Here is a 26,100-nt window from a genome sequence, read left to right as displayed (position 1 = left end):
TAGCGTTCGTTTATATCACAGCTTGGGCTAGAGCCGTTCAGAGCCGTTGAGCTCTGTAAAGCCGCATTTGACAGCCACGATCTCATCCATATTGCTATAAAATATAGCATTCTGTGTAGAACTCAAATATCTCCAATACATGACCGGAGCAGAGTGTGTGTGCGGTGCGGTGGTTAGCGTGACACAGCGCCAAACCAGACTTCTTTCTTTCCTCAATGGAAAGCATATTTAGACTGTTTGAATCGTTCCCTGTCCCCTATATAGTGCACTACGTGCCATTCACTGTACAGAAAATACTAATTCTGTGGACAAGTGACCGATTTCAGCCGCGGCTTCAGCGTCTATTTTATAGTGCAGGGGGCGGGGCTTCGGATTCTAGAGAGCATTTGATTGGACAGAAAGTTTAATGAGAAGCTGAAGTACGATGTGACGTCAAAAAAATCGTTGAGCCGTTTTGGCGGAAGTGACGAACTGCAAGCTTTGAATGCTTATATCTTCTAAATGCAAATTTTGTCACTGTTTTGGAGCACACTGCCTTATAGATAACCTTAAGACTAACATATTGATACTAACACCCAAAAAACTTTTATTTTGATTTCATGGGGACTTTAAGGGTTTTTCCATTGTTTGAATTTTTGTTTTAGTATAACATTGTAATACCATGCATATTTTTGCTTTTTTATTTAAAAAAGAAACCAATCCAATGTATAGATGACATTTGAGGCTTAATAATATAGAAAAGCAATAACGTTTTTCAGTTAGAGTGTTTCCAGCTTGTTTATTTTCATCTAAAAATATGGCATGCATTTGCTTCAAACAATGGTATAAACATCATTCAATGTAAATTGTGATAATCGTAATTAATAATCACAGTTACAATTTCAAGGGAATAATTGAAAATGAGGATTTTTGTCATAATCGTGCAGCCCAAATTGGCTTATTGTACTGGCCAGTATGTTCATAAGTATTGGTGCATCCGTATATTTCCAAAATGATCACTGTATGTTTTTCACGACAGCTGTTTTAGTGATGTCTGAGCATATATGGAGATATTTTATGTGCAGCTTTTATGTCAGATTGAAATATTCAAGGACCTTGATATAATAAATATAAAATAAACTTCATCCTCTTTCCTAAGACTGGAGTCGTACTCTTTGTTTAGAGTATATTGTGTGTGTGTGTGTGTGTGTGTGTATGTTAGACGGGCTTTATGTGTTTATGTAGTATGTTAGACTAGTTTAAGTGTTTATGTAGTTAATAAAACCTTACTTGTTTCACACTTGACGTGTTCATTGTTTACTCATAACCGGAGTCAATAATCATGCAGATTTATGTTACAAACTTATAGAATTGTACAGTAAGAAAGTTATTTCCTTTAACCAGGAAATTAACGTTCTTAGAATTGACAAGACGGTTGACCCTGAGTGGTCAGCTAAATATCTACAGTGGATCTAAAATATTAATAATTAATCATAATTAGTTATGGTTAATTATTCATATTTCCCCATGAGTTAAATTCGCTACAGTTAAATACAAAGGGCGGAAAGCCAATCACACAGAGTACATTTTTCATAAAAAAAACATGAGATGCAGTGGGATGGGGTAAAACCCGCCAAAAAGTCTTGATATATGTTTTTTCAAAGTTAAACTTGCAATAATTTTACATGGCTGTAACAAAGTTCGTAGTTCGGGAAGAAGGAGGCGGGAACCGGCGAACGTTCACACAAAACTTTAAAATAAACACAAATTAGCGCGACAGCCCCTCGCGGACGACTGCAGCGCACAAACAGAACCAAAACACAAAATAAAGTCCAGGCCTGGTCCTCTCTCGTCCAACACTGTCATCACTCCTCCTTTTATCCTTCCGGAGCTCCTCCGTGGGACTCGAGACCGGTGAGTAGCGCAGGTGTCGCGCATTAGCATTTACTCCACCGGCCTCGCTCCGTTCCCATGGCTCTCGGCCCCGCCCCTCTCGTCACAATGGCTTTCTAAACATGCAGCTCCTTAGTGCGAGATGCGAGTGCAACCGTGATAGATGTCCCTCTAGAAAATGCACAAAATATGTGTTCTGTGTGAACGGCTTGCTTTCAGTTTTGATGTCAACAAGATCTTCTCCGCATTGATGTTCTCTTTTTCCGCAATATTTTTAATTAACAACGCAGCAGCGCCGCATCTAGAGGTTTCAACTGGATACGCTAACAAAAACATTATAATGCAACGACACTTACTGCCTCCTTAACGTACAACTAAAATTCAAATGCAAAAACGTTGGATTTTTATTTTAAATTCTACGAATATTCGAAATTCAAATTTTTTTTGACAGCCCTATTACATGGTTGTAAAAGTACGTGCTACAACTTTCCTAAAAACGTATTTAGAAGATATTTAAAGAAAGAATTATTTATGATGAAAATACTTTAAAAAAATAATGATTAAGATGTATAATATGTTTATAAGGTGTAAGCTAAATAATACTTGATGATTGCAAAAATGCCTTTTCTGGTTAGCTTGTGACTTCAGTGGTTTTATAAACAATGTGAGGTCTTTCATAAACTATAGAGCTATAAAATATTTAATATAAATATTTAAGAAATATTTACTAAACAGAAGCAAATTATTGAGTCATACAGGCTGTTTCTGGAGCGGCTGGAATGAGGACGTTTATAGAAAATGAAGGGTGATAAATGAATAGAAGGCAGCCTGGAAGTCCATCAAGAGAGAGATGGAACAGATGAAAATGAATATTTGGCAAGATTTTAGCATTTCATTGTCAAAACATAAATTCTGTTAATGAATGCGCATTAATGCCACCTTCTTAATTGTGATATGATGTGCATTCCAGTCTTTCCATCTTTTGAACTGTTTAGAAGTGCTAATACAGCAAAAATAAATGCAGAAGAGTGTTTGGCATGATCTGTTCCGGGTTTCACATGGTTAGCATCCCACATTATTCCATATCCCCAGACATTGACCAGTGGTTCAAGCCACAACGACTGTTTACTGTAACTCCAGTGACTTTTTTACAACTTCCCCACATGCATGTGTTTCTCTGTTACGCACGTAACTGAGGTAGGAGTCTCCTTTTCGGAAGTGAGGTTTATCTGTTCCTCACTCCCAGCAACTTTCACTCTCCCACGGTAGTGACCTGCCCTTTCTGGGTCGTGTTAACAAAGCATTGGCGTTCTCCAGTCGATGGTTGATTCCAGTCGTTCCAAGGCAGTTGCACCAGTTCACTTCTGCTTTTTGATTGCTGGTGTCTTACTGCGCTGATGAACGGTGAGTCTCAGTCATCCGTCAATGGCTTTATCTGGTCTGCTGTGAGCTGGACTGGAGTCTGTAATAGCGCTCTATATATATTAGACTATGGCTGTGTTCAAAATGGAATACATACCGTGTGATACTGCACTGTGCATGCTGCATATGCTTTGCATGTTTATTGCCGCTTCCAGCCATCATCCTGTGATTATTTTTCATTTTGACTCTAATTTTAAGTTTTACCAGTCCCATCAAATAATTTAAGCATGTTAAAATCATGGCTGATAACACTGCTGAAAAAAAAAGAAAAAAAAAAAAAAAAAAAGATGTCTGGTCTGTTGGCCGTTTTTAAATGGATTTTACGCAATTGTCAGTTGGCTGCTCAACTAAACCAGCAAATTACAAGCTTGGCAGACCATCTTAATAGTACTTATAGCTCCGTAACTTCCTAACTGTGTGATTATGCAAAATAACTACCTCAAAATGCAGGTTCGAAGGAATCTATTAAAAAAAAAATACATACAGCTCTCTCACTATCACTCACATGATTGTCTGACCCCTGTTCTAGGTTATTCATCACAATGGAAATGGAAGGTCAAGTGTAGTGCATTGCATTGTGAGATACAGTATGCAGCAGTATTGCAGTAGATCATCTTAAGCATACAGACAGTTTGCATACTATGGACAGTAGAAATATATTGTGAAGAAACGTTGGGCCCTATGGCATCGCAATGGAAAATATGTACAGCGTCATGGAATCTGGTCATAGAAATTGAATTTACAGTGTAATATGGAATGTGACAGAATTTGGCACATTTTTCAAGGTATAAATTACAATTATTTTTTGATTATTAAAATGTAATTAAACAATTGAAACAGCATCCAGAAAAAATCTAATGGAAAATTTGGGAAAAATAAAAGAAATTTGAAAAAAAAAAACACGTTTCATAGGGCCCTAAAAATGTAATTTTTGTTAAACTTTTAATAAACTGAAGTATCATGACTTCAATTAATTATACATGCATTTTGATTATTAAATTGTATTTAACCATTACAATGGAATCCATAAAAAAGGGAAAAAAAGGATGTCATAGGAACCTAAATATTTATTTTGTGCTAAACTTTTAATAAATTGTTGTTAAATTGTGTAAGTTTCATGATATTAATTATTTAGATGCACTTTTTGATCACTAAAATTGTATTCAACTTTGGAATCCATAAAAATAATAATAATTATTATTAGGGCTGGGTATCGATTCAGATGTCCCGATTTGATTTGATTTTGATTCGCAAGCTCTCGATTCGATTCGATTCTCGATTTTTTGATTACATTCAGTGAATATAGTTTTAATACAAATGCTATTGATATTTCTAAATGCTAATGAAGTGACTCTCAGAGCAGCTGGAGATGACATTCGTGTTCATATCATCATATAGTGAGACGACAGAAGCTGAAAACACCGCGAGCGTCATACGTGCTTTAGTATGTGTGTAGTAAACAAAACAGTGCGCCGCACCATCCGCCATTCATTCATTGCGGAAATCAGGGCGCCTTATGCGTGATATCAAATGCTTCCGCCGATTTATAGTATTACTATAGCATTTCACCTGAGCTTTGTTAATCACGCGTATGCCCATGATAAGCGCTGAATGAATGACAGGCTTTCTGTTGTAACATCGCGCAAGATAAATAAGGGTGACATCTAGTGGAGAAGACTAATGATAAGATTCACGTTAATCAGATCTTGTTTTAAATGTGTGCTGAAATAAATACCGGATCGATTCACAGCTTTTGAGAATCAATATCGAATCGATGTCATTTAATGAAAAATCGATTTTTTTGCCCAGCCCTAATAATAATAATAATAATACAGTAATGATAAAAGGAATCCATAGGAATTAAAATGAAAAATAAATAAATGAATCAGAATTTCATAGGGCCCTAGAAATGGTACAGTAATTGTAGTACTGTAGTATTCCCAACATAAACTGAATACTGAATTTCACATGATAGCATGTCATGAATGTGTCAGTTGAAAGAGGAACTTCAGTACTAGAATGCATGGGTGGTTTTCACACCAAGTTGTCCTACATTGTTTTTCCTCCCTCTGAGAAGAGCCTGTGACCTGCCAGCCAGGAATCTGGTGAATCTTGTCCAGACCTCTGGAGGGAATTCTTGCGGCTATAAAACCTCCTAAAACAGCACCCCCTTCTCAGTCACGCTCATTGCATTGCAAAGTGTTATGGGAAGCTCTGACAAACAGTTAATTGACTGCTTATGAGGAAACGAGTCAACTACGGGAAAATGTCAAGGCAGTGATTAGCAGCTGTTGAACTGCATGTTTGTGTGGGCTTAGCATGTGCATTTGTTTCACATCACCATGAGTCAGAGTTTTTGTCTTTGTAATCTCATTTAAGGTTTCCTGTAAAAGCCCATTGAGGAATCGCTTACTTCCAAATCATTTATTCAACTGAGACACAAACAGCCGAGATGATTGAGTGTGGCGTTCCGACTGAACTTTAAAACATGTTGCAAAGGGCTCCTGTTGCTTTCTTGTGTCTTGCTCTAAACCATGTTGGTGTGTGTGTAAAACCTTAAATATAGTCATCTGTTTTAAGACTAAGGCTTTTATTAGATGAAAGTAATGTATGTAAAGTGTTTGTATTAAAAACCAACAAACATTGTTGGCATTAGTAAGAAATAGTTTTTTTTTCTTGTAGATTCTATTCATCCTTATATAAAAATTTAATTTTATATCAAATATTAAATAAAATGTGTTCATTTTATGTAAGTTTGTGCATGCTTCATTTGGATGAGTTCGTCATCCAGCTCTATAGCTATCTGCATTCACTCAAAAGGAAAGATACTCACAGGAACAGAAAGTTACAAATAGAATCTCTTGAGACAGAAAGCGGTGAACAGAAAGCCAGTGGAAACATTTTCTTCCTGAGAAAAATACACTAGTCTCACATCGTTTCTTTTAAAGTTGACTCTTAAATAAAAGAATTGAGAACTCCATCAAGTCTCCAAAGATTTAAAAAAGCAAACACTGAGCTGCACAGTTGTCCTCTGGGTAGATCTCTGTGCCTTACGTCTGTTGTATGTTTAGTTAGCTAGACTTTCTGGACACATTTGCCTTCCGAAGTTAAACAAAACCTCCAGGGACATTTTCAGTTGGACAAACAACTGATAAAGCAAACATGCTTTTTAATTTAGAAATGCACAGTGGGTTAGTCAGGACTATTTGTGCTTATTTAATTTTTATATTATAATATATATATATATATATGAAAGTCTATGGTTGCTCTAATTTAGATTTATTAAGTCATTGTGTGTGAGAGAGATTCTCTCTCTCTGTCTTGTTTAGTCTGCTCTTGTTAGGTAACCTGGGTAGGAGGTTTTGCTCTAGGCCAGTGCGTCTGCGGTCTACATGGCTGTCAGCGCAGTCAGGGAGATTTCAATAGACGGCGTAAATAAGGTTAGATTTAACTAAGAGTGGCTGATCTCTGTGGGGTAATGCTTATAACAGTGAGACTTACACAGCAAAGTGCTGCCCTCGGGTGAAGATTAGCCTCCTCTTCAGTTGTGAACAGTGAGAGTCGTGTATGTGTGTGTGCAAATGTGTAAATGAATTCCTCTCTGACATCCAAGATGGGGGTGAGAAAACAAGGAATCTCCCCCACCCAACATTCATCTCCATTTCACACTCTCTTGCAGTATCTCTTGTCCTCAGACTCTCGCCTCAAGGCCTTTAAAAAGGTTTTCTGTTGATTCTGTGGGAACTTAATATAAAGAGAGTAAACAGAGTCGATTTTGATTTCATGGTGCATCTTTCTCAATTGACAGCTACTTTAAAGTGGCTGTGTGACATATTTTTTTCCGCAAGCGACATATAAATTAAAAACATTTCTTTAGTAAATGTTCTACCAGTGCCGGATTGTTTTGGAAGGTCACTTAAAACAGTGAACAGGACTATTTTCCCCTGTCTGCTGTTGTTCACATTCAGGTTTGGTGTACATCGGCCTTTAGGGCTAACAATACTACTCTCTGTCCCTTTCAGATGTCTAATTACAAGCGTGCGACGTTTGAGGAGGAGGACGGGACAGACATCCCTGCAGATGGAGCCATCTCTCCTGACAGTGTGGAGGTGAGTGTGAGTCGTGGCTCAGTTTGGATGGGTACATTTTGTGTTTACATTTAGATGTTTTTATCCAACTCCACATACAAATGAGGAGGAAAGCAATAATTTAAGCTGTTAGTTCTACAGAGACAGTGAGAAGTTATTACTGTTGCACAATTCCCCCGAACAATACACAGCAAAACAACAATTGCTGGGTATTTGTGATGTGCTCTGTGAATTTCAGCTGTTTTCTGCCTGGTTGGATGCTCTTAGCGCTGAAAATATGGCTGACAGTTATGTTGTGTTGAATTGCTAGGCTAGTTGGAAAGAAAATCTGTCTTGGGTTGGTTATGACGTTCTTTCTTCCAGGCTGATATATCCAGGCAATTTGAGATACACACAGACACTGTGAGAACATCAGATGAAAGGGTAAAACATAGCAGTAATTCTGACAATCACGCTTCAGTATAAAAGTTCCATAAGGGGGATTTCACAGCAGTGCCATAGAAGAACCACTTTAGGTTCCCCAAATAACCTTTTAGTGTGTCAACATTTTCTGTACATTAGAAAGCTTTCATGGATGTTAAAGCTTCTTCATGGTACCATCATGCCAAAAAAGAACCTTTATTTTTTTTAAGTGTGTAGGTCTCATGGTTTGTAAATATTTGGAGAAGAGGAGGGGGCCAAGCACCGAGCCTTGAGGTACACCAGTGGTTAACTGTTATTATGTAGAGACAGACTGCTTCGCTCAAAGTCAGCATACAGAATCTCATGTCCAATGTCTAGAGGGTAGATAGGAGGATATTCTTAGTCACTGTGTGTAGGGTCCAGCAGAATGAAAACATCTCTTCGTGTGAATTGTTTTAGACATTTTTGTGTACAGTTATCATTCAATCGTTTTCTTTCAAAGTTGTAGAACTCTAATGCTCTTTACAGCAGAATTATCATGGAAAACATGATTTCTTCTTGTTCTTTTGCAGTTCAAAAATGTTGAGGTATTTCACAAAACTTCCTCTCCAGTGGAGCAGACCAAATTAATCCATACTAAGCTGTTAAAGCCAGGAGAGTGGAAATTGTCAAAGATAATATGCCACTACCATTACACCATTAATGTATTACCACACACATTTATATATCAGCCTATTCAGTATTCAGCAGCTTGACCCCAGTGAGCAACAGTATTTTGATATGTGAAGATTAGCCAATTATAATAGAGGTCATTAATATAAGAAGTCATAAATGTACAGTAGAAAAACTAGACAGAAATGTTTCAGTGCTTATTACATAATGACTCATGACTAAATGAGCAAACATCTTGTGGATTTGGAACTAATTAATTTTTTAAGTTATAGAAATGCAGAATAGATCTGAGCAATTATCCAGTAGGAGTAATGTTCTCAAAACACAGAAATCCTGTATCGCCACCTTTTAAAACTATTAAATGGTGGATACTGTATACTGTATGGTAACTGGAAAGAGAGCACATATAACAGCATGAGAAATATTCAGCAACCTTTCTTCCAGTATTTTTTTCTGATGTAGACATATTGTTATACCTTTTAACTGAAGGAAACAGCAGGTCAGATTTCCAGGGAATTTCCTACAATGAATTATGAGTGACATCTGATATTAATTCATATCGATTCATGTGGCCCCTTTCATTTGCTGCTTACTTTTATGTCAAACAGGAAATGTGACACCTCTTCTGTTGGTTTGCCATGAAAGCAATGATATGACACATGTATCTAATACGGTATCCCCCAGGCAACTTGTTCTTTGTTCTGTGGGTGTTGAATGATGTTAAGAGATGTGCAGTATATTTTGAAACAAAAAAAACTGATGGGATGTTCCCAGTGTTTCTACTTAAGAAGACATTGCTCTTTTTTGAGAAGATCTTTATGAGATCTCTCAAATATATATACATAAAAATGGTAACGCTTTAAATTACAACCCGCAAAGAACTATGTAAGTATACTGAATTTATAGTGTACCTACTATACATAAGGTACGTAATAAGGGGGTAACATCCAGATATGCAACCTGCAAAGAACTGTGTAAGTAAACTGAAGTTACAGCATAACTTTTTTTAAATTATAGTGTACCTATTCAGTACCTCTGTGTAGGTATAGGGAATAATATGCTACGTTTGCGGAATAAAGGGGTAACAACCTGTAAAATTTCAAATCATTTATACTGTAAGTATTTTGAAACCTATTCTAATATTACATGGTACGCATGGCCTAAACAACAATCTTATGTTTGGGAATAATTTAGAAAGACGATATACTTTTTAAAAATAATTTTATATTGGTATTTTATTATAGGCCTAGGTATTTTTAACCATTCTATTATTAAAGGAAACATGATGGAGATTACTGAGCAACAAAACTGGACATCTAGTGAAATGAGTTAATGAGTTTCTAAAATATCTTAATGATTTATAATTGACGAGTCTACTTACCTTATGAAAGCTTATTCGTCTATCTCAGCAAGTTCACACCAGCAACTTCTCAACACCACTATCACCAAATAACTTTGCATGATATACCATCAAGGTTCAATGCAGCTTAAAACAAGCTTACCTCTTTCCAGCTGTTCGCAGAAAAATACATGATACAACATTTGTATTTCAGTGAATGTATACTGTGGTGTTTTATAGCAAAAAAAAAGTAGAGGGTTTAATTTGGCCATCGGACAATTAAATTAAAACTTAATTGTCATGCATACCACGTAATAAAAGAATAGGTACCCCCTTAGTTTCAAAATACTTACAGTAGAAATCATTATTATTACCCCTTTATTCCCCAAACTTAGCATATTACAAATCATTTATACTGTAAGTATTTTGAAACCTATTCTAATATTACATGGTACGCATGGCCTAAACAACAATCTTATGTTTGGGAATAATTTAGAAAGACGATATACTTTTTAAAAATAATTTTATATTGGTATTTTATTATAGGCCTAGGTATTTTTAACCATTCTATTATTAAAGGAAACATGATGGAGATTACTGAGCAACAAAACTGGACATCTAGTGAAATGAGTTCATGAGTTTCTAAAATATCTTAATGATTTATAATTCACGAGTCTACTTACCTTATGAAAGCTTATTCGTCGATCTCAGCAAGTTCACACCAGCAACTTCTCAACACCACTATCACCAAATAACTTTGCATGATATACCATCAAGGTTCAATGCAGCTTAAAACAAGCTTACCTCTTTCCAGCTGTTCGCAGAAAAATACATGATACAACATTTGTATTTCAGTGAATGTATACTGTGGTGTTTTATAGCAAAAAAAAAGTAGAGGGTTTAATTTGGCCATCGGACAATTAAATTAAAACTTAATTGTCATGCATACCACGTAATAAAAGAATAGGTACCCCCTTAGTTTCAAAATACTTACAGTAGAAATCATTATTATTACCCCTTTATTCCCCAAACTTAGCATATTATTCCCTTATACCTACAAGGAGGTACTGAATAGGTACACTATAATTACAGAAACGTACACCGTAAATTCAGTATACTTGCGTAGTTCTTTGCGGGTTGTAATCTAAAGTGTCACCATAAAAACATCCAACATCCAAACATCCTTTTAATACCTTTTTGTCTACATCGTTTAGGGTGAGTACCAGCAAATAGTAACAACTTAAAAAGACTTTATGATCAATATTTGACTCTGTTTTAGGTGGGATTCCGTAAGGGTGGTATTCAGCTGTTTGGTCCACTGGGCAGGAGGACTCAACTGGAAGTAGTGTTGGCCGGACTGCTTCTCGCTTCACTTCTAGCTCTGTTTGGCTGTGCGATCACACTGGGAGTCCGCTATAACAGAGGTAACACACATAGATGCAGTGAAAGTGTAACACACAATAAGTGCAACACACAATAATTTACTGATAAATAAGGTGCTTAGTAACACTGATTAAGTAGGCATGCTTTTAAGACATCAGTTTAGTATATTTATTTAGTATAGAATTTCCCAGGAGTTATTGTGCTTACCCTGTAGATACTTAAAGGGGTCATATGATGCAATTTAAATTTTTCCTTTCTCTTTGGAGTGTTACAAGCTCTTGGTGCATAAAGGAGATCTGTAAAGTTGCAAAGACTAAAGTCTCAAATCCAAAGAGATGTTCTTTATAAAAGTTAAGACTTGTCCACGCCCTCCTATAACGGCTCGTTTAAACACGCCCCCACATGTCGACGTCACTGTGTGGGAAGATTTGCATAACACTGCCCAAATGTTCATGCAAAGAAAGAAGGCGTAACTTTTATTCTCGCTGTAGTATTGTCGTTGCCGCTGGCTCCATGTTGCGGAGATGCTGTGTGTTTAGTCGTGAAAGCGAAACTACTTTGTTTGGTCTTCCAAAAGAGGACGATATCCGCTTCGTCATGCCTAGAGCTGATCCGTGCTGGTCTTAGTGCTGTGGATCACCGGATCGGCTTTCACCGTGGACGAAGCGGAGTCCAGCCCGGGGTCGTCACATGTAGTTGCCGCACGCCCGCCGGCCGCGCCGTTCTCAAGGCCGCCGGCCTCCGCTCACTCTAGCCCGTCGTGTGTGACGCTGTGTGATGCATTTTATGGAAGACTGTTTCCTGAACCTGCAGAGTAGCATACAATGGGTCTGTGCTCAAAGGCTGTTCTATAAAGTGGGGCAGTTCCAACTTTGCAAGGACAGTCTGGCACTTCTGACTCACAGCCTGTAAGTGCATTTTTTATATTTAAAGAATTTGCCACTGTTGATTCAAACGCTAGTAGCGCTTGTTGTCGTTTCTCCGATCAAAAATGTAGACATGGTTTTATGTTTACGCGGCGCGATACGCAACGCAACGTGTAAAAACACAGTATAAAGGCCATTTCACACTGAGCGCGATGCGAAAAAGCGAGGCGAATCGCCGACGAACGTTGCTTTCACACCGAGCACTAAACGATTGATCGCCTTCTGCTAATTCACGCCTGCACGCTAGGTGGTGCCGACCAGCAATGCATTTTTACTCAGATATGTATCTCATATATGGATTCAACATCGTCCACTGCTCAATATATAGCATTAAATATAGCTCTTTGTAGGCTATGTTTAATAACGCCACACTACTTATTGTCATAAACGGACACTCCAGATCACATAATTCAATGGAGAATTTAGAAATTATATTAAGAACATGTGAGAATAAATCTGTTCTCAGATACCAAAGATAACAAGAACTCGGCATCCACTCTCTTCTCTCTACCGGCATACTCTTCTTCGGTGTTTGTTTACACTAGTTTTCGAAACAGCGCCATCACTCTCACCCTTTTGTGTAACAGCAGCTGCTCTGGGAATGTGATCTAAGCTCAAATCTGATTGGACGGCCCGTTTCATCGTGGAGCGACGGGGAAAAAATCGACACACAGGATGAAAAAAAAATCCTCGCTTTTTCGCGCCTAGTGTGGATAGCCCCATAGGTATCTATTGTTTCGATTCAAAAGCGTCATCGTGTCGAATTTTCGCTTTCAGTGTGAAAAGCCCTTAAGTCATTCTAATCAGTAATTATGTCCCCACTGGATGCAACAAATGCCTCGTTTATAATGGGTTTTATTGGTTTTGTCTCGCCGTGCCGGGACACGGCATCACAGTATGTTAAAGGGCGTAACATTTCCGTCACACGCTTGAGGCATTCGGCCAATCACAACGCACTGGATAGCTGGCCAATCAGAGCACACCTCGCTTTTCAGACCGATGAGCTTTGTAAAAATCGACGCATTTCAGAAAGGCGGGGCATAGAGGAGAAAAAGTAATGTACAGTATGTGGAAAATAATGTGTTTTTTAAACCTTAAACCGCATAAACACATTTCATTACACCAAATATACAAAATAATGTTCTTTTTAGCAACGTCATATGACCCCTTTAAAGAAATAGGGACCCAAAAATAAAAATTATTTAATTATACTGTATATGTATATATTTTACTGACCGTTGTTTCATGCTTACATGCATTTCTTTCTTCTTAGACCACAGAGAGATTATCTAACAAATATCTAACTGGATGAATTCAATACAATGGCTATACATAATCATGATTCACTTTAACAAGTAATATATTCATCATGGTTGCATGGTTTAATGCATTGCAAATACTATTTCCTGTTGTCTTTAATCCCCAGATCCCGCCCGTAGTATCTGTCTAACAGAAGCATGTGTAACTGTGGCCAGTAAGATCGTGGAAGCTCTGGACCGCTCCACCGACCCATGTCAGGATTTTTACCAGTACGCCTGTGGAGGATGGGTCCGGAAAAACCCCCTGCCAGATGGTCGGTCCCGCTGGAGCACATTTAACAGCATCTGGGACCAGAACCAGGCTGTGCTCAAACACCTGCTGGGTAAGCGCTGGAAAACACACACAGACACACACACACACATACACATGCTTATCCTTTTTGTAGGATGGGAATTGCTCAGTAAATCTCATTCAGTGTTCACACAACAGTATATATTTAGAAAGACTTCTAAATGATTTATTTGATTTTCCAATAGAAAACTGCTGCCTTCATGCGTTTTGAAGAGTCTTACACTTCAGTTCTCTGTACTGGGGTTGTTTTTGTAGATCCGCTCAGAAACTTCCATCGATTCTGCTCTGTGTGACCTGATTACTTGTTTTCTCGGAGAGCATCCATCCCTGTCTGTTTGTTCAATAAGGGACAATTACTTTCTCCACTCGTTCTCGGTTTCTTTGACCATAAAAGCCTCCATTAGTCACCCTCTCGTGGATTTACAGTATTGTGCTTGCGAGTCTTGTTTTTATCAGATATACTTTTTAAAGAAATGCAAGATTAGAGTTTCAAAAACTTCCAATGACACTGACATTCAAACTGGCAGTGATGATGCCACTGACTTTGACATGTGGAGTGATGATAAGTGGTTGTCAGGTGTTATTCTGTGCCACTTGCTAGGGTATTTATGGGATTGCCAAGGTGCTGTTAGGTAGTTGCTGCATAATTCTTGATGATTGCCAGGATATTCCGTAGTGGTTGCTGTGTTGTTCTTGAAAGTTTTCAGGGTGTTGCTAAATGCTAGGATATTCTGAGTAGTTGTTGAGGCATTACATGTTGTTTTCTAGGTTGTTCTGGGTGGTTGCCCTGGTGTTTCTAAATGGCTGCTATGAAGTCTTGGGCAGTTGCATAGGCATTGATAGTTTGTTGCTACACAGTTTTTGATGATTGCTAGGGTGTTGCTAAGTGGGTGCTGTGCTGTTCTTTATGGTTGCCAGGTTATTGGTAAATGATTGCTAAGAGTATTTTTCAGGGTTAGGCATTGTTAGGAGGTTTGCTCTGGTGTTCTTTGTGGTTACTAGGTGTTTGCCCATTTGTAATCCACCAAGCAAACTACATGCTGTAGGTCTGATCTCTTACAAAAATAATAGCACCTCTCCTTAACAAGCCACGTGATTTTACATAGGCTCATCAATGTTATTCATTACATGCTAAAGTTTTGTATGTAAGTATGATAAATAGCAATATTGATGCTTGCCTTGCTAATGCTTGCCTTGCCATGCTAATTAATGGAAAGTCAAGCTTTGCCTTGCTCAAGTTCCCTCGCTGTATATCAGGATGCAGATTTTCATTTTTCAAAAAAAAAAAAAAACTTTGCCAATGTTTATTATTTATTGAACTCTCTGTTTATTTATTTGCTGCCTTGTAAGTTCCTGCATTCCCTACAGGAAATGCTAATGTAGTCTCTTTTGCGCTCGAACGCATTGCTTCATTCCTCTCTCTAATTGTTGGTCTGTTTGACTCTGCCTGTTTTATTTAATAAGCTGTTGTGATGCGTTGGCTTTGATCAATCTCTCTCTGTCTAATGAATGCGCTCTCCCACTGGGGTCCTTGCGGCCGTTTTTCCCTGATGGCACTCCATCACATTGACTCTGTGTGTTGCATCACCCCCGCAGCCGTCTTCATCCAATCACACGACACTGTTCTCTCACCTTTCTGCACATTTAATAACACTTGCCCTACATGAACATATTTTTGATCTCATATTACTCTCAGATATATGATCCATCTTTTGTGGATTGTGCTTCTTGGAGTGTGTGTGATTGGGTGAGTGTGTGTGCAGCATGAGGTAAACGTAACGCTCTAGCGAACAGTAAATGAAGAACTAATGAATGCGCTCTCCCACTGGGGTCCTTGCGGCCGTTTTTCCCTGATGGCACTCCATCACATTGACTCTGTGTGTTGCATCACCCCCGCAGCCGTCTTCATCCAATCACACGACACTGTTCTCTCACCTTTCTGCACATTTAATAACACTTGCCCTACATGAACATATTTTTGATCTCATATTACTCTCAGATATATGATCCATCTTTTGTGGATTGTGCTTCTTGGAGTGTGTGTGTGATTGGGTGAGTGTGTGTGCAGCATGAGGTAAACGTAACGCTCTAGCGAACAGTAAATGAAGAATGTTCCCTAATGACCTGCATCAGAGAACAGAGAGAGAGAGATAGAGAGAGAGGATAGAAAAACAGAAAGGAAGAAAATGTTGAGAAGGAGTGAGGAGTGAAGGGATGAAATGTGGTCACACTAGATTGTAAACTTGTGAAATTATTTTGACTCCACTGTGAATATGGGCTTCTCTGCAAAAATGATCAAATGTAATTATGACATGTATTATAGTCTCATTCAGAGTTACCAGGGCATTGCTAGATGGTTGCTGGGGTGTTCTGGGTGGTTGCCAGGGTGTTGCTAGGTGGATACCAGGGTGTTGCAAGGGAGTTCTGAATTGTTGTCACGGCATTTCTAGATGATTGATGATTAGATGGTGTTCTGGTTGGATTGTTACTTAGATGTTCTAGGTGTTTGAGTTGCTTTGGGTGGTTGCTATGGTGTTCTGGGTGGTTGCCAGGGTGTTGCTAGGTGGATACCAGAGTGTTGCAAGGGAGTTCTGAATTGTTGTCACGGCATTTCTAGATGATTGATGATTAGATGGTGTTCTGGTTGGATTGTTACTTGGATGTTCTAGGTGTTTGAGTTGCTTTGGGTGGTTGCTAGGGTGTTGCTAGGTGGATACCAGAGTGTTGCAAGGGAGTTCTGAATTGTTGTCACGGCATTTCTAGATGATTGATGATTAGATGGTGTTCTGGTTGGATTGTTACTTGGATGTTCTAGGTGTTTGAGTTGCTTTGGGTGGTTGCTATGGTGTTCTGGGTGGTTGCCAGGGTGTTGCTAGGTGGATACCAGAGTGTTGCAAGGGAGTTCTGAATTGTTGTCACGGCATTTCTAGATGATTGATGATTAGATGGTGTTCTGGTTGGATTGTTACTTGGATGTTCTAGATGGTTGAGGGTGTTGCTAAGAAGTTGTTAGGGTGTTCTGGTTGGCAGGTCAAAGCTATGTGGCTGCCAGGGTTTTGTGGATGGTTTCTAGAGTGTTGCTTGATGGTTTGCTAAGGCGTTTTGGGTGATTGGTAGGGTGTTACTAGTTTGTTAGAGTGGTTGCTACACTCTAAAAACGGCTGGGTTAAAAACAACCCAATTTGGGTTATTTTGGCAACCCAGCGCTGGGTCGAAAAGGGACGAAACCAGCGCTGGGTTGTTTTAACCCAACAAGTTGGGTTATTATGTTTGACCCAGCATGCTGGGTTGCTTTTTTATGGCTTAAAATGACTACACTGCTAGGCTAAAATGAACCCAAATCGAGCAAGACATTAAACCTACAAATCTTGTTCATTTTAAAATCATTTTTACACACACAGAATGACTATCAAAAGGTAAATATTTATTTAAAACAAGAGAAAACAGTCAAAAGTGACATGCATGTAAGAAGAAATGCAGAAAAGTACACTCTAAAAAATGCTGGGTTGTTTCAACCCAATGTTGGGTCAAATATGGACTAACCCAACTGTTGGGTTAAATTTTGGTTACATTTTTAAATGAGCTTTTTAACCCAACAGTTGGGTTAGTCCATATTTGACCCAACATTGGGTTGAAACAACCCAGCATTTTTTAGAGTGTATGACATTAACAGCTACAGAGTTTATAAATGAAGCATTGAACATTTGTTGAATATTACTTAAGATCAAATTTGACTTTTTTGGTAAAATGTTATATATTGTATAAAAATATTATACAAAAACACTATTATACAATAGTTGTACAAGTAGTTAATAGTTAAGTTCTTTGCAAACTATTCTGGCATGACAGTAAATAAACCACAACATTAACACTGATATTATAACATTTATCAGAAACATATGTGTGAAAGAATGTGAGCATGTGTATGAATGACAGTGTAAACTCCATTTCTACTAAACAACACAGAACAAGCATTTAACTTTTTTTTTGTTGTTGTTTTTTTTACAAATTATACACTTACAGTTTGTTTCATAGTCCATGAATACAGATCAGGCATCGCTGCCAATGTTCATGATCTCTTTAGCATGATTGATGTAGTCATGAAGAAGCCCCATCAGCACAGCAAAGGCATCTTTTACATCATCCAGGGATAGACAAAAGTCTTATAGGTTTGGAATGACATGAGGGCAAGTCAGTGATTTTTTTGTGTGTGAACTATTCCTTTAAGAAAGGAAGACCAAGAATGATGACTCTCCAAATCAGACAACTCCAAAGTTGGTTTGAGTTCTGCAATGAAAAACACAGACATCAATGGTTTACATCAAATATGAACACGTAATTATACTGTTGTTGCATCAAAATGTGAGGTAAACAGGCAGGAGACAACAGAAACTCACATCAATCTCAAAAGAATGATGCTCTCCTAAGCCTCTGGCTTTCAACATCTACAGAAACAAACATTATTTTACTCTTAGTAAAAAAAAAAAATCATAACATGATGGAATTCTGAACTTTACTTGCCTTAACCATCTTTCACTCGCACTCGCTTCCATCTGAAGACGCTGAGAAAATGGCGGCTTCTCGAACTCGTGTCGTCGAGATACGTCCGATGTTAACGTGCATGCTCTCTTTCACGTCCACGTTCCCAACCCAGCACTGCTGGGTTATTGATCAAGACCAATTTCCAACCCAACGTCCTTACCCAGCGGTCTCAACCTAGCATTTGGGTTGAAAAAACAACCCAGCGTTTTTTAGAGTGTAGGTCACTATTTACTTACTTTTTATGATATTCTTTTTAAAATGAAAATATAAAGATACGATAAAGATAAAGGCTCCATGGCCTTTACATACATTAATTTAATAAAACATACTAATATCACTTTAATAAAATAAATGACATATTTTGGGCATTGCTAGGTATTTGTAATGTTATGGGTGGTTGCTGTGTATTTGGTAGTGTTCTGGATGGTTGCTTGCTATGGCATTGCTAAGTGATTGTGATATTCTAAGTAGTTGCTGTGTGTTTGGTAGAGTGTTCTGAATGGTTCCCATGGCTTTTGCATGAATTAATTTAATAAAAAATATAAACATCACTTTAATAAAAAAAAACATATTTATTGTCATATTTATTATATTGTTTTTGCAGATTTTGTTGTTGTTGTGTGTTTCATTTTAATTTAAAGGTGCCATGGAATGCATTGATACAATATTTTAAATTGTTCTCTGATGTCCCCAGAGTGTTTATGTGAAGTTTTATCTCAAAATACCCCACAGATAATTTTTTATAGCTTGTTGAAATTGCCACTTTCAGGGTATGAGCCAAAGCTCTTTGTTTTTTGTGTTTGTCCCTTTAAATGAAAATGAGCTGGTGCCGGTTTAAGGTTAAAAAAATCGCGTTTGAATCATCAGTGGCACATTCAAATTCTTTAAATATAAAAACGTACTTACAGACTGTGAGTCAGAACAGACATTGTAGTCTAATCTCCCAGGATCAGGAAACAGCGCTGGACACATCTGAATATTTGGGTTGAAGTGTTCTGGAACAGTGTTGTAAATACAACTTAACCACTGATTTCTAGTCGTGCCCTCTTTTGGAAGACCAAACAAAGTACTTTCGCTTTCACAACGAAACACACAGTGTCTTCACAACATGGCGGCGGCGGCAGCAACAATAAAGTTACGCCTTCTTTCTTTGCGTGAACATTTGGGCGGTGTTATGCAAATCTTCCCACACAGTGATGTAGACATGTGGGGCCGTGTTTAAACGAGGCGTTTTAGGAGGGCGAGGACGAACAGCTTGTAACACTCCAAAGAAAAAGGAAAACTTGAAATTGCATAATATGACCCCTTTAAGCAAAAACAAAAGCGTAGATTCATGAAGTCAGATTATGTGTTTGTAAGTGTGTGCATTTGCAATGCAGTACAGCGTGCTTTGCCCTCACACAGAGCCACTTTGAAAAAGACAAATGAGCGCTTTGTGCCAATGCACCGGGCTGACTGTCACCTTTTGCCCAGAAAACACAAACAAACACAAGCAAATTCTGGAAATGGAACGAGATCAGCTCTGAATTCTGCTAGACGAGCAGTGAGTCGTGCCAAAGCCCATTTCTCTCTCACCGTGTGTCCTCTCTCTAGGCTAGACCCGCTGACCGGTAATTGGACTGCCACTGTTCCTCTGAGAATTTATTACTTGAATATTCCTGCCTCCTGTTTCTTAATGTAATTGCACTGTTAGGAGGAGAAAATACAGCGGAAAAGACAAATGAGCAAGAACAGAGGAGAATGTGAAACTAAGAGCTGGTTTAGGGATTTGCAACTTGTTTGCTTGAATGATCATATTGTAGATTAATTACGCCATCTCTCTTTCGCACAACACAGATGTGTGTAAAAACAAGGAGAAGAGTGAATTATTCCTTCTCCAAAGATGTGTGAGGTGTATTGCCATGACAACAACTAATAGCACCAATCAAAGGTCACAATGACAAGCATAATTGTGTGTTCAAATGTGGGTAGGTGTGTGCATATTTATGACTCATTATTTGTGTGCCTTTATCTGTTTGGTCAAACCCCTGTGTGTTCCTCTCAACCTCGGTTGAGATGTGTAAAGATAAAGTGTATCTTTTCTGTTCCACTATAAACACAAAATGAAATTGCAGCATTTACATTAGTGTAGATTAATTACGCCATCTCTCTTTCGCACAACACAGATGTGTGTAAAAACAAGGAGAAGAGTGAATTATTCCTTCTCCAAAGATGTGTGAGGTGTATTGCCATGACAACAACTAATAGCACCAATCAAAGGTCACAATGACAAGCATAATTGTGTGTTCAAATGTGGGTAGGTGTGTGCATATTTATGACTCATTATTTGTGTGCCTTTGTCTGTTTGGTCAAACCCCTGTGTGTTCCTCTTTTCTCGGTTGAGATGTGTAAAGATAAAGTGTATCTTTTCTGTTCCACTATAAACACAAAATGAAATTGCAGCATTTACATTAACAAGTTTAATTCAAATTCTATGATGAAAAAGCAGTGAAGTAATTTTGTCAAAATTGTAAGATTTAAAAAACGGTTGTCAGCAAAGTCATGTGAGATCATGCATGTCACATGGTGTAACTCCCCCAAAACATTGAATTACATTTTTTAAAAAATCACTTTGAAAATTATATTTAAAATCTTTTTGAAAACAAAGATGACATTTCTGCAAAACAGTGAAGAAAAATGCATTTGCTGAAGCAACTGTGCCATTCTAGCTTGCGTCTACAAGTCTTTGAGCTCTTTTATCGACTTGTGTTTCACGACTCTCGTACCCGAGTGCTCCTTATAAGGCACGGAAAACAAATAACGATTCCTGAACACTGTGTCTACACCGGATGTGAGTGGCGCGGCACGGCAAAATACTACAGAACCACTGATCTATAATAGAGATGCATTATATATAGATCAGTGCATAGAACTCATTATAATCAGTGATGCTGTCTACACTGGATGTGGCGCGGCGCGACACGACATGACAAATCCCCGACAGTAAACTGCTGCCGCGTTCTATTTATGATGTGCTGACACAAATTTCAAATGATTTTCAACAGTCATGGCATTTTGGCAACTGTCGCGTCCAGTGTAGACACGGTGTAACGGTTGCCTGTTACATTACAGTACATAAAATTTCACTTACCACATAAACAGAGTTAGGAGAGATTACTGAGGACAATGGCGAATGATTTGCAGATCCTGAGCACCACTGACAAACATCTAATCTTGTAAAATGTGTGGTAAGTAGTAGTAAGTACTGCCGCTCCATAGTATAAACAGACTACGTGCGATCGCGAATCTCGAAAGTGAAATCAAACTAAAAAGCGATCGTGCATTCAAAAGCAGTTTCAATGCCAGGTATAATAGCGGCTCCCTGATGCCCGAAATATATGTAGTATAATTACCCAATGATATAACTGCGAGGGAAAATATTGAAATATATCTCAATGTACACACGTCAATTTTCTTTCCATTGGTATGTGGCGGATTGCGGGGGCTATGGGGGGGGATCACGATGCCGGCTCAACACTGTGATGTCTATCAGCCATCGGCGATGGACGATGGCATCGTCTATCGGCCCAACCCTAGCAACATTTTTGGAGTTTTACAAAACATTTAGGTAGGTGTAGTATCCACAGTATTTCATGTACACCGAAGAGTATTTGCACTCCTCAGGAAGTCAACCTGCATGGTGTACTTACAGGTTGGCCCTCACCGGTTGTTTCTCTGTTGATTCCAATTTGCACCTAGCACTGCCAATCACCTGTTCTGGTACCTTCCACTTAATTTTGCCATTTCTCATGTGAATGAAGTTAGCATGAAAGTTGCAGTGCTTTTCCTCTCTGCCTGTCATTGTGCTGGCAGCTGCGACACACAGTGTTTTGACTGCGACTGATGGCAGAGGTTATTGAGGATGAAAACCACCCTGCTTGTTTGGCTCGCCAACAGCGTCTGCGTTTCGTCACGTTTTGTTGCGCGAGGGCAGCTGTCATGGACGTGACATTAAAAAAGATGGATGGCTGGGCCCATTGTTGCAGTTCTTCCAGTTCGGACTCTGTTTACCTGCACTGAATTGCTTCTGTTTACGTACCATAATCCCATGTGTCATGATGGGAGCCAATCAGAGGGCACCATTGTGTCAGCTTGACAGGCAGCTGGAGAAACTCCGTTGGCTGTTTCATGACCCTGTGCATTGACCCTGTGCAAGTTGTTCTCCCTGCTGTCATGTTTGTTTACCCTAATGATGGTGCTCTAAGCTACCCCCTTATCTATGCGATGTTTTTGTTTCCTGTCTCTCATCCTTCATGTCCTGTCATTTATTTCTGTGAGGGACAGTTTTGCTTTAGCATCCAAGCACCAAAAGAATATGAAAATTGTCTTTTTTTTTTACTCACCTTAATTTTGTTTCAAACACAAAATAAGTAATTTTGAAGAACATTTTGATGAAAGCATAGAGTGACCAAAGAAGCGTTGTATGGAAGCTTGTTTCCACCACAAGATGTTTTTTTCAGAATTGCAAGATATGAAGTCAGAATTGGGAGACAAAAAATTGCAATTACCCTTTTTTGTGGCGGCCAAAAATAGTTGTGCGATGTAAACTCGTTTACATCTAGTTTATATCTTGCAATTCTGAGTTTGTCTCACAATTCACATTTTCACAATAGAGATGATAGTCAAAAACAAACATGTTTTGTTTGTTGATGAGCTGTAAATGCTCCGCCCCTCTTCTGGAAAGGGGCGGGGAGCAGCAGCTCATTTGCATTTAAAGAGACACACACGAAAGCAGCATGTTTTTGCTTCCCCAAGAAAGGTGTATTTACAGCATTGAATAGTTTATGTTCTGTGGTGTATTTTGAGCTGAAACTTTACAGACACAGTCTGGGGACACCTGAGACTTGTATTACATTTTGTAAAAAAACAAACTTTAAAACTTTTACTTATCAAATGTTACCATTTTGTGATGCAACTTCCTTTGCGTTCCTGTAGAAAATGGCACCTTTAACTCAAGCAGTGAAGCAGAGAGGAAGACACAGTCCTACTACCTTTCCTGTCTTAATGAACAGCGAATAGAAGAGCTTGGAGCCCAACCACTCATCGACTTGATTGCAAAGGTGAGTGTTTCTACATCGCCCCCCTCTGGTGCGGAGGATAAAGAGTGCAAACTGAGTCAGTCAGTGTCAGTAAATTTCTGTAAAATTGTAAACATTCTTTCAGCGTTTTCCTATTCATTTGCAGTCATTTTTGCGTATGTTAATGAGGGACACAAAACACCAATTTTGTCGAATGACCTTTGATTTAATTTGATGCCTGATTAATTTTTTTGATTGCTTTTCTGTGCATCTCCTAAAAGTCGACTCTTTTATTTGAGCTGAGCAAGACAATTTGTCTCAGATGGCTCTGATACTGTCTATTCCTCTCGTTTTGAAATCGGCGAGCCTTGAGATTATGTAGACATCCTTCAGTGACAGATATTTTCATGCACTTATATCTCTCTGAATCAGCCATTTTGAAGAAGAAAGCTCTGAAACTAACCCTCAGCACAGACCTGAAAGATGAATCCATGTTACAGACACAAAGCAGTGATGTCAAACAGCACTTCATCTTGCTAATTTACTGCCTCCCCACACAGAGCTGCCTCCTGCGAGGTTTAAAAGAGGTATGGTGGGGAAGATGGAGGACAAAAATCTATAGTGCCTCTGATGAGCTGCCTTTTGAACACAACCGCTGCTCTTCTCCACTGTCTTTCTCTCATTCTGTCGCTCTTTCTGTCATCTCGTGTCATCGGGATCGTCAAAACAGTTCAGTTCTTTGTAATAATATAATGTATTGTATTGTATAATGTATTATAATATAATATAATATAATATACACTGAACAAAATTATAAATTATAAAGGCCTTTTATTGTGGCCAACCTAAGGCACACCTGTGCAATAATCATGCTGTCTAATCAGCATCTTGATATGCCACACCTGTGAGGTGGATGGATTATCTCGGCAAAGGAGAAGTGCTCACTAACACAGATTTAGACAGATTTGTGAACAATATTTGAGAGAAATAGGCCTTTTGTGTACATAGAAAAAGTCTTAGATCTTTGAGTTCAGCTCATGAAAAATGGGGGCAAAAACAAAAGTGTTGCGTTTATAATTTTGTTCAGTGTAATATAATATAAAAAGATGAAGCAGATATTGCTCATGAATTCCCTTTTTGAGGTCAATTATTTATTAGGTTTATTCTTATATAGTTATCTAAGTAGAGTTTAGAGTAGTAGAGTTTGCACACTACTCATGTGTGTGGCTGTAAATGTCTCTGAGTTGTGTTACCGGTCTGTGCCCATCATTCCGCTATTGCCACCACTTAATCAAGCCACTCTTCTTTAAAACACGATGAAGTTTTATTTCACGTCATTGCGTTTGCGCTGGCTCTCGCGTTGACCTATTTCGTCCTCAACCATTAAAGTATTCGATTTCTACAGCGACTAATGGCGCACGTCATTCTCTTTCAATGAAACTTGTAAATTGCATTCACCGGTTCTTACTCTATAGTGACACCAACTCTATAGTGGTTTGCCCGAGCATTGCAATTATTTCGGATTTACTAGAATTCAATCAAATGGCAGTTTTTTTTGAGTGTGTCCTGTGCGCGGCATATGAAAAAACAGATGATTAATTTTATGTAAGCATTTGTTGCCCCCACATTTTAAATATCTCCGGGCCTTGGTTTAACATTTACACATTTGGTGGACAGCATAACAAGAAACAGATACAAAGAATGTAAATTGGGTCAATTTTGGGTTCATGTTAAGTCTACAAATACCACCTTAGTCTTGTTGCTAGAACTGATGTTTTTCTTTGTGTGTGTGTGTGTGTAGATAGGAGGCTGGAATATCACAGAGTCCTGGGACAAAGACAACTTTCTGGATGTTTTAAAGATAGTTTCTGGACCTTACAGAGCTCAGCCCTTCTTCACTGTCGGTGTCAGCGTCGATCCCAAAAACTCCAACAGTAATGTCATTCAGGTACATTTACTCACTGTATTGAGTTTAATAAACTCTGCTGAAAGTGTTTGTTTGATTGTATTTGTCGTATTTACCACATCTCTGGTGTTTGCTCATCTGTGTAAACTTCCTCAGGTTGACCAATCAGGACTCTTCCTCCCATCCCGAGATTATTACCTCAATAAGACCAATGAGAAGGTAGGACGAAGCAGAACTTAAAGTCTCAGTTTACACTGGAATGTCAAGAGCTTTGAGTCTTTCCCAGCTTGCAGTGCATGTCAAATAGCTGCTCTGTGCTGGTTTGTGTGTGTTTAGGTGTTGAAGGCTTACCTGGATTACATGGTCGAGTTGGGATTGTTGTTGGGAGGAGACAAGAATTCCACTCGAGTTCAGATGCAGCAGATTTTGGACTTCGAGACGGCACTGGCTAACATCACAGTGCCTCAGGACGAGCGGCGGGACGAGGAGAAGATCTACCACAAGATAACCATAGCTGATCTGCAGGTGTGTGTGTGTGTGTGTGTGCGGCCTCATGAGGGGTTCATTGGGTTTGGAGAAATGCTGCGGTAAACACATGAAAGTGTGTTGATTAGGCTCAGAAGTTCTGAGCTGAACATTTGGGATCGTTAGTTTGAATCATTATAATGTTATAATGAATGTGTTTCACACAGATTGCTTATTAAAGGTGTTTGTATGAGATATGAGAAGAGAGAGTTGATGAAGAATATACAGTGCTGTGAGTCTGTGTTCACACTTTATGAAATAAGACGAGGACAACCTATTCATCTATCTATCTATCTATCTATCTATCTATCTATCTATCTATCTATCTATCTATCTATCTATCTATCTATCTATC

At 38.6% G+C, this 26,100-nt stretch overlaps 1 protein-coding gene across 2 annotated transcripts in view; it reads left to right on the top strand.

Moving 5' to 3' along the window:
• The window catches only part of LOC107563005 (endothelin-converting enzyme 2-like), a 75,017-nt gene that overhangs the window by 31,135 nt on the left and 17,782 nt on the right, over nt 1–26,100 (top strand). For both annotated transcript variants that reach the window (XM_016247775.1, XM_016247776.1), the window contains 7 exons: nt 7,317–7,403; nt 11,075–11,219; nt 13,531–13,746; nt 23,232–23,356; nt 25,116–25,262; nt 25,377–25,439; nt 25,557–25,745. In XM_016247775.1, coding sequence (XP_016103261.1) covers nt 7,317–7,403; nt 11,075–11,219; nt 13,531–13,746; nt 23,232–23,356; nt 25,116–25,262; nt 25,377–25,439; nt 25,557–25,745 — 972 coding nt within the window. The remainder of the gene's footprint in view (nt 1–7,316; nt 7,404–11,074; nt 11,220–13,530; nt 13,747–23,231; nt 23,357–25,115; nt 25,263–25,376; nt 25,440–25,556; nt 25,746–26,100) is intronic.

The sequence above is a fragment of the Sinocyclocheilus grahami genome, unplaced genomic scaffold (genome assembly GCF_001515645.1).
Source record: "Sinocyclocheilus grahami isolate Dianchi unplaced genomic scaffold, SAMN03320097.WGS_v1.1 scaffold853.1, whole genome shotgun sequence".
Classification (NCBI taxonomy): Eukaryota; Metazoa; Chordata; class Actinopteri; order Cypriniformes; family Cyprinidae; genus Sinocyclocheilus; species Sinocyclocheilus grahami.
Note: the sequence above shows the minus strand (reverse complement) of the source record. Positions and strands in the feature narration are given on the sequence as shown.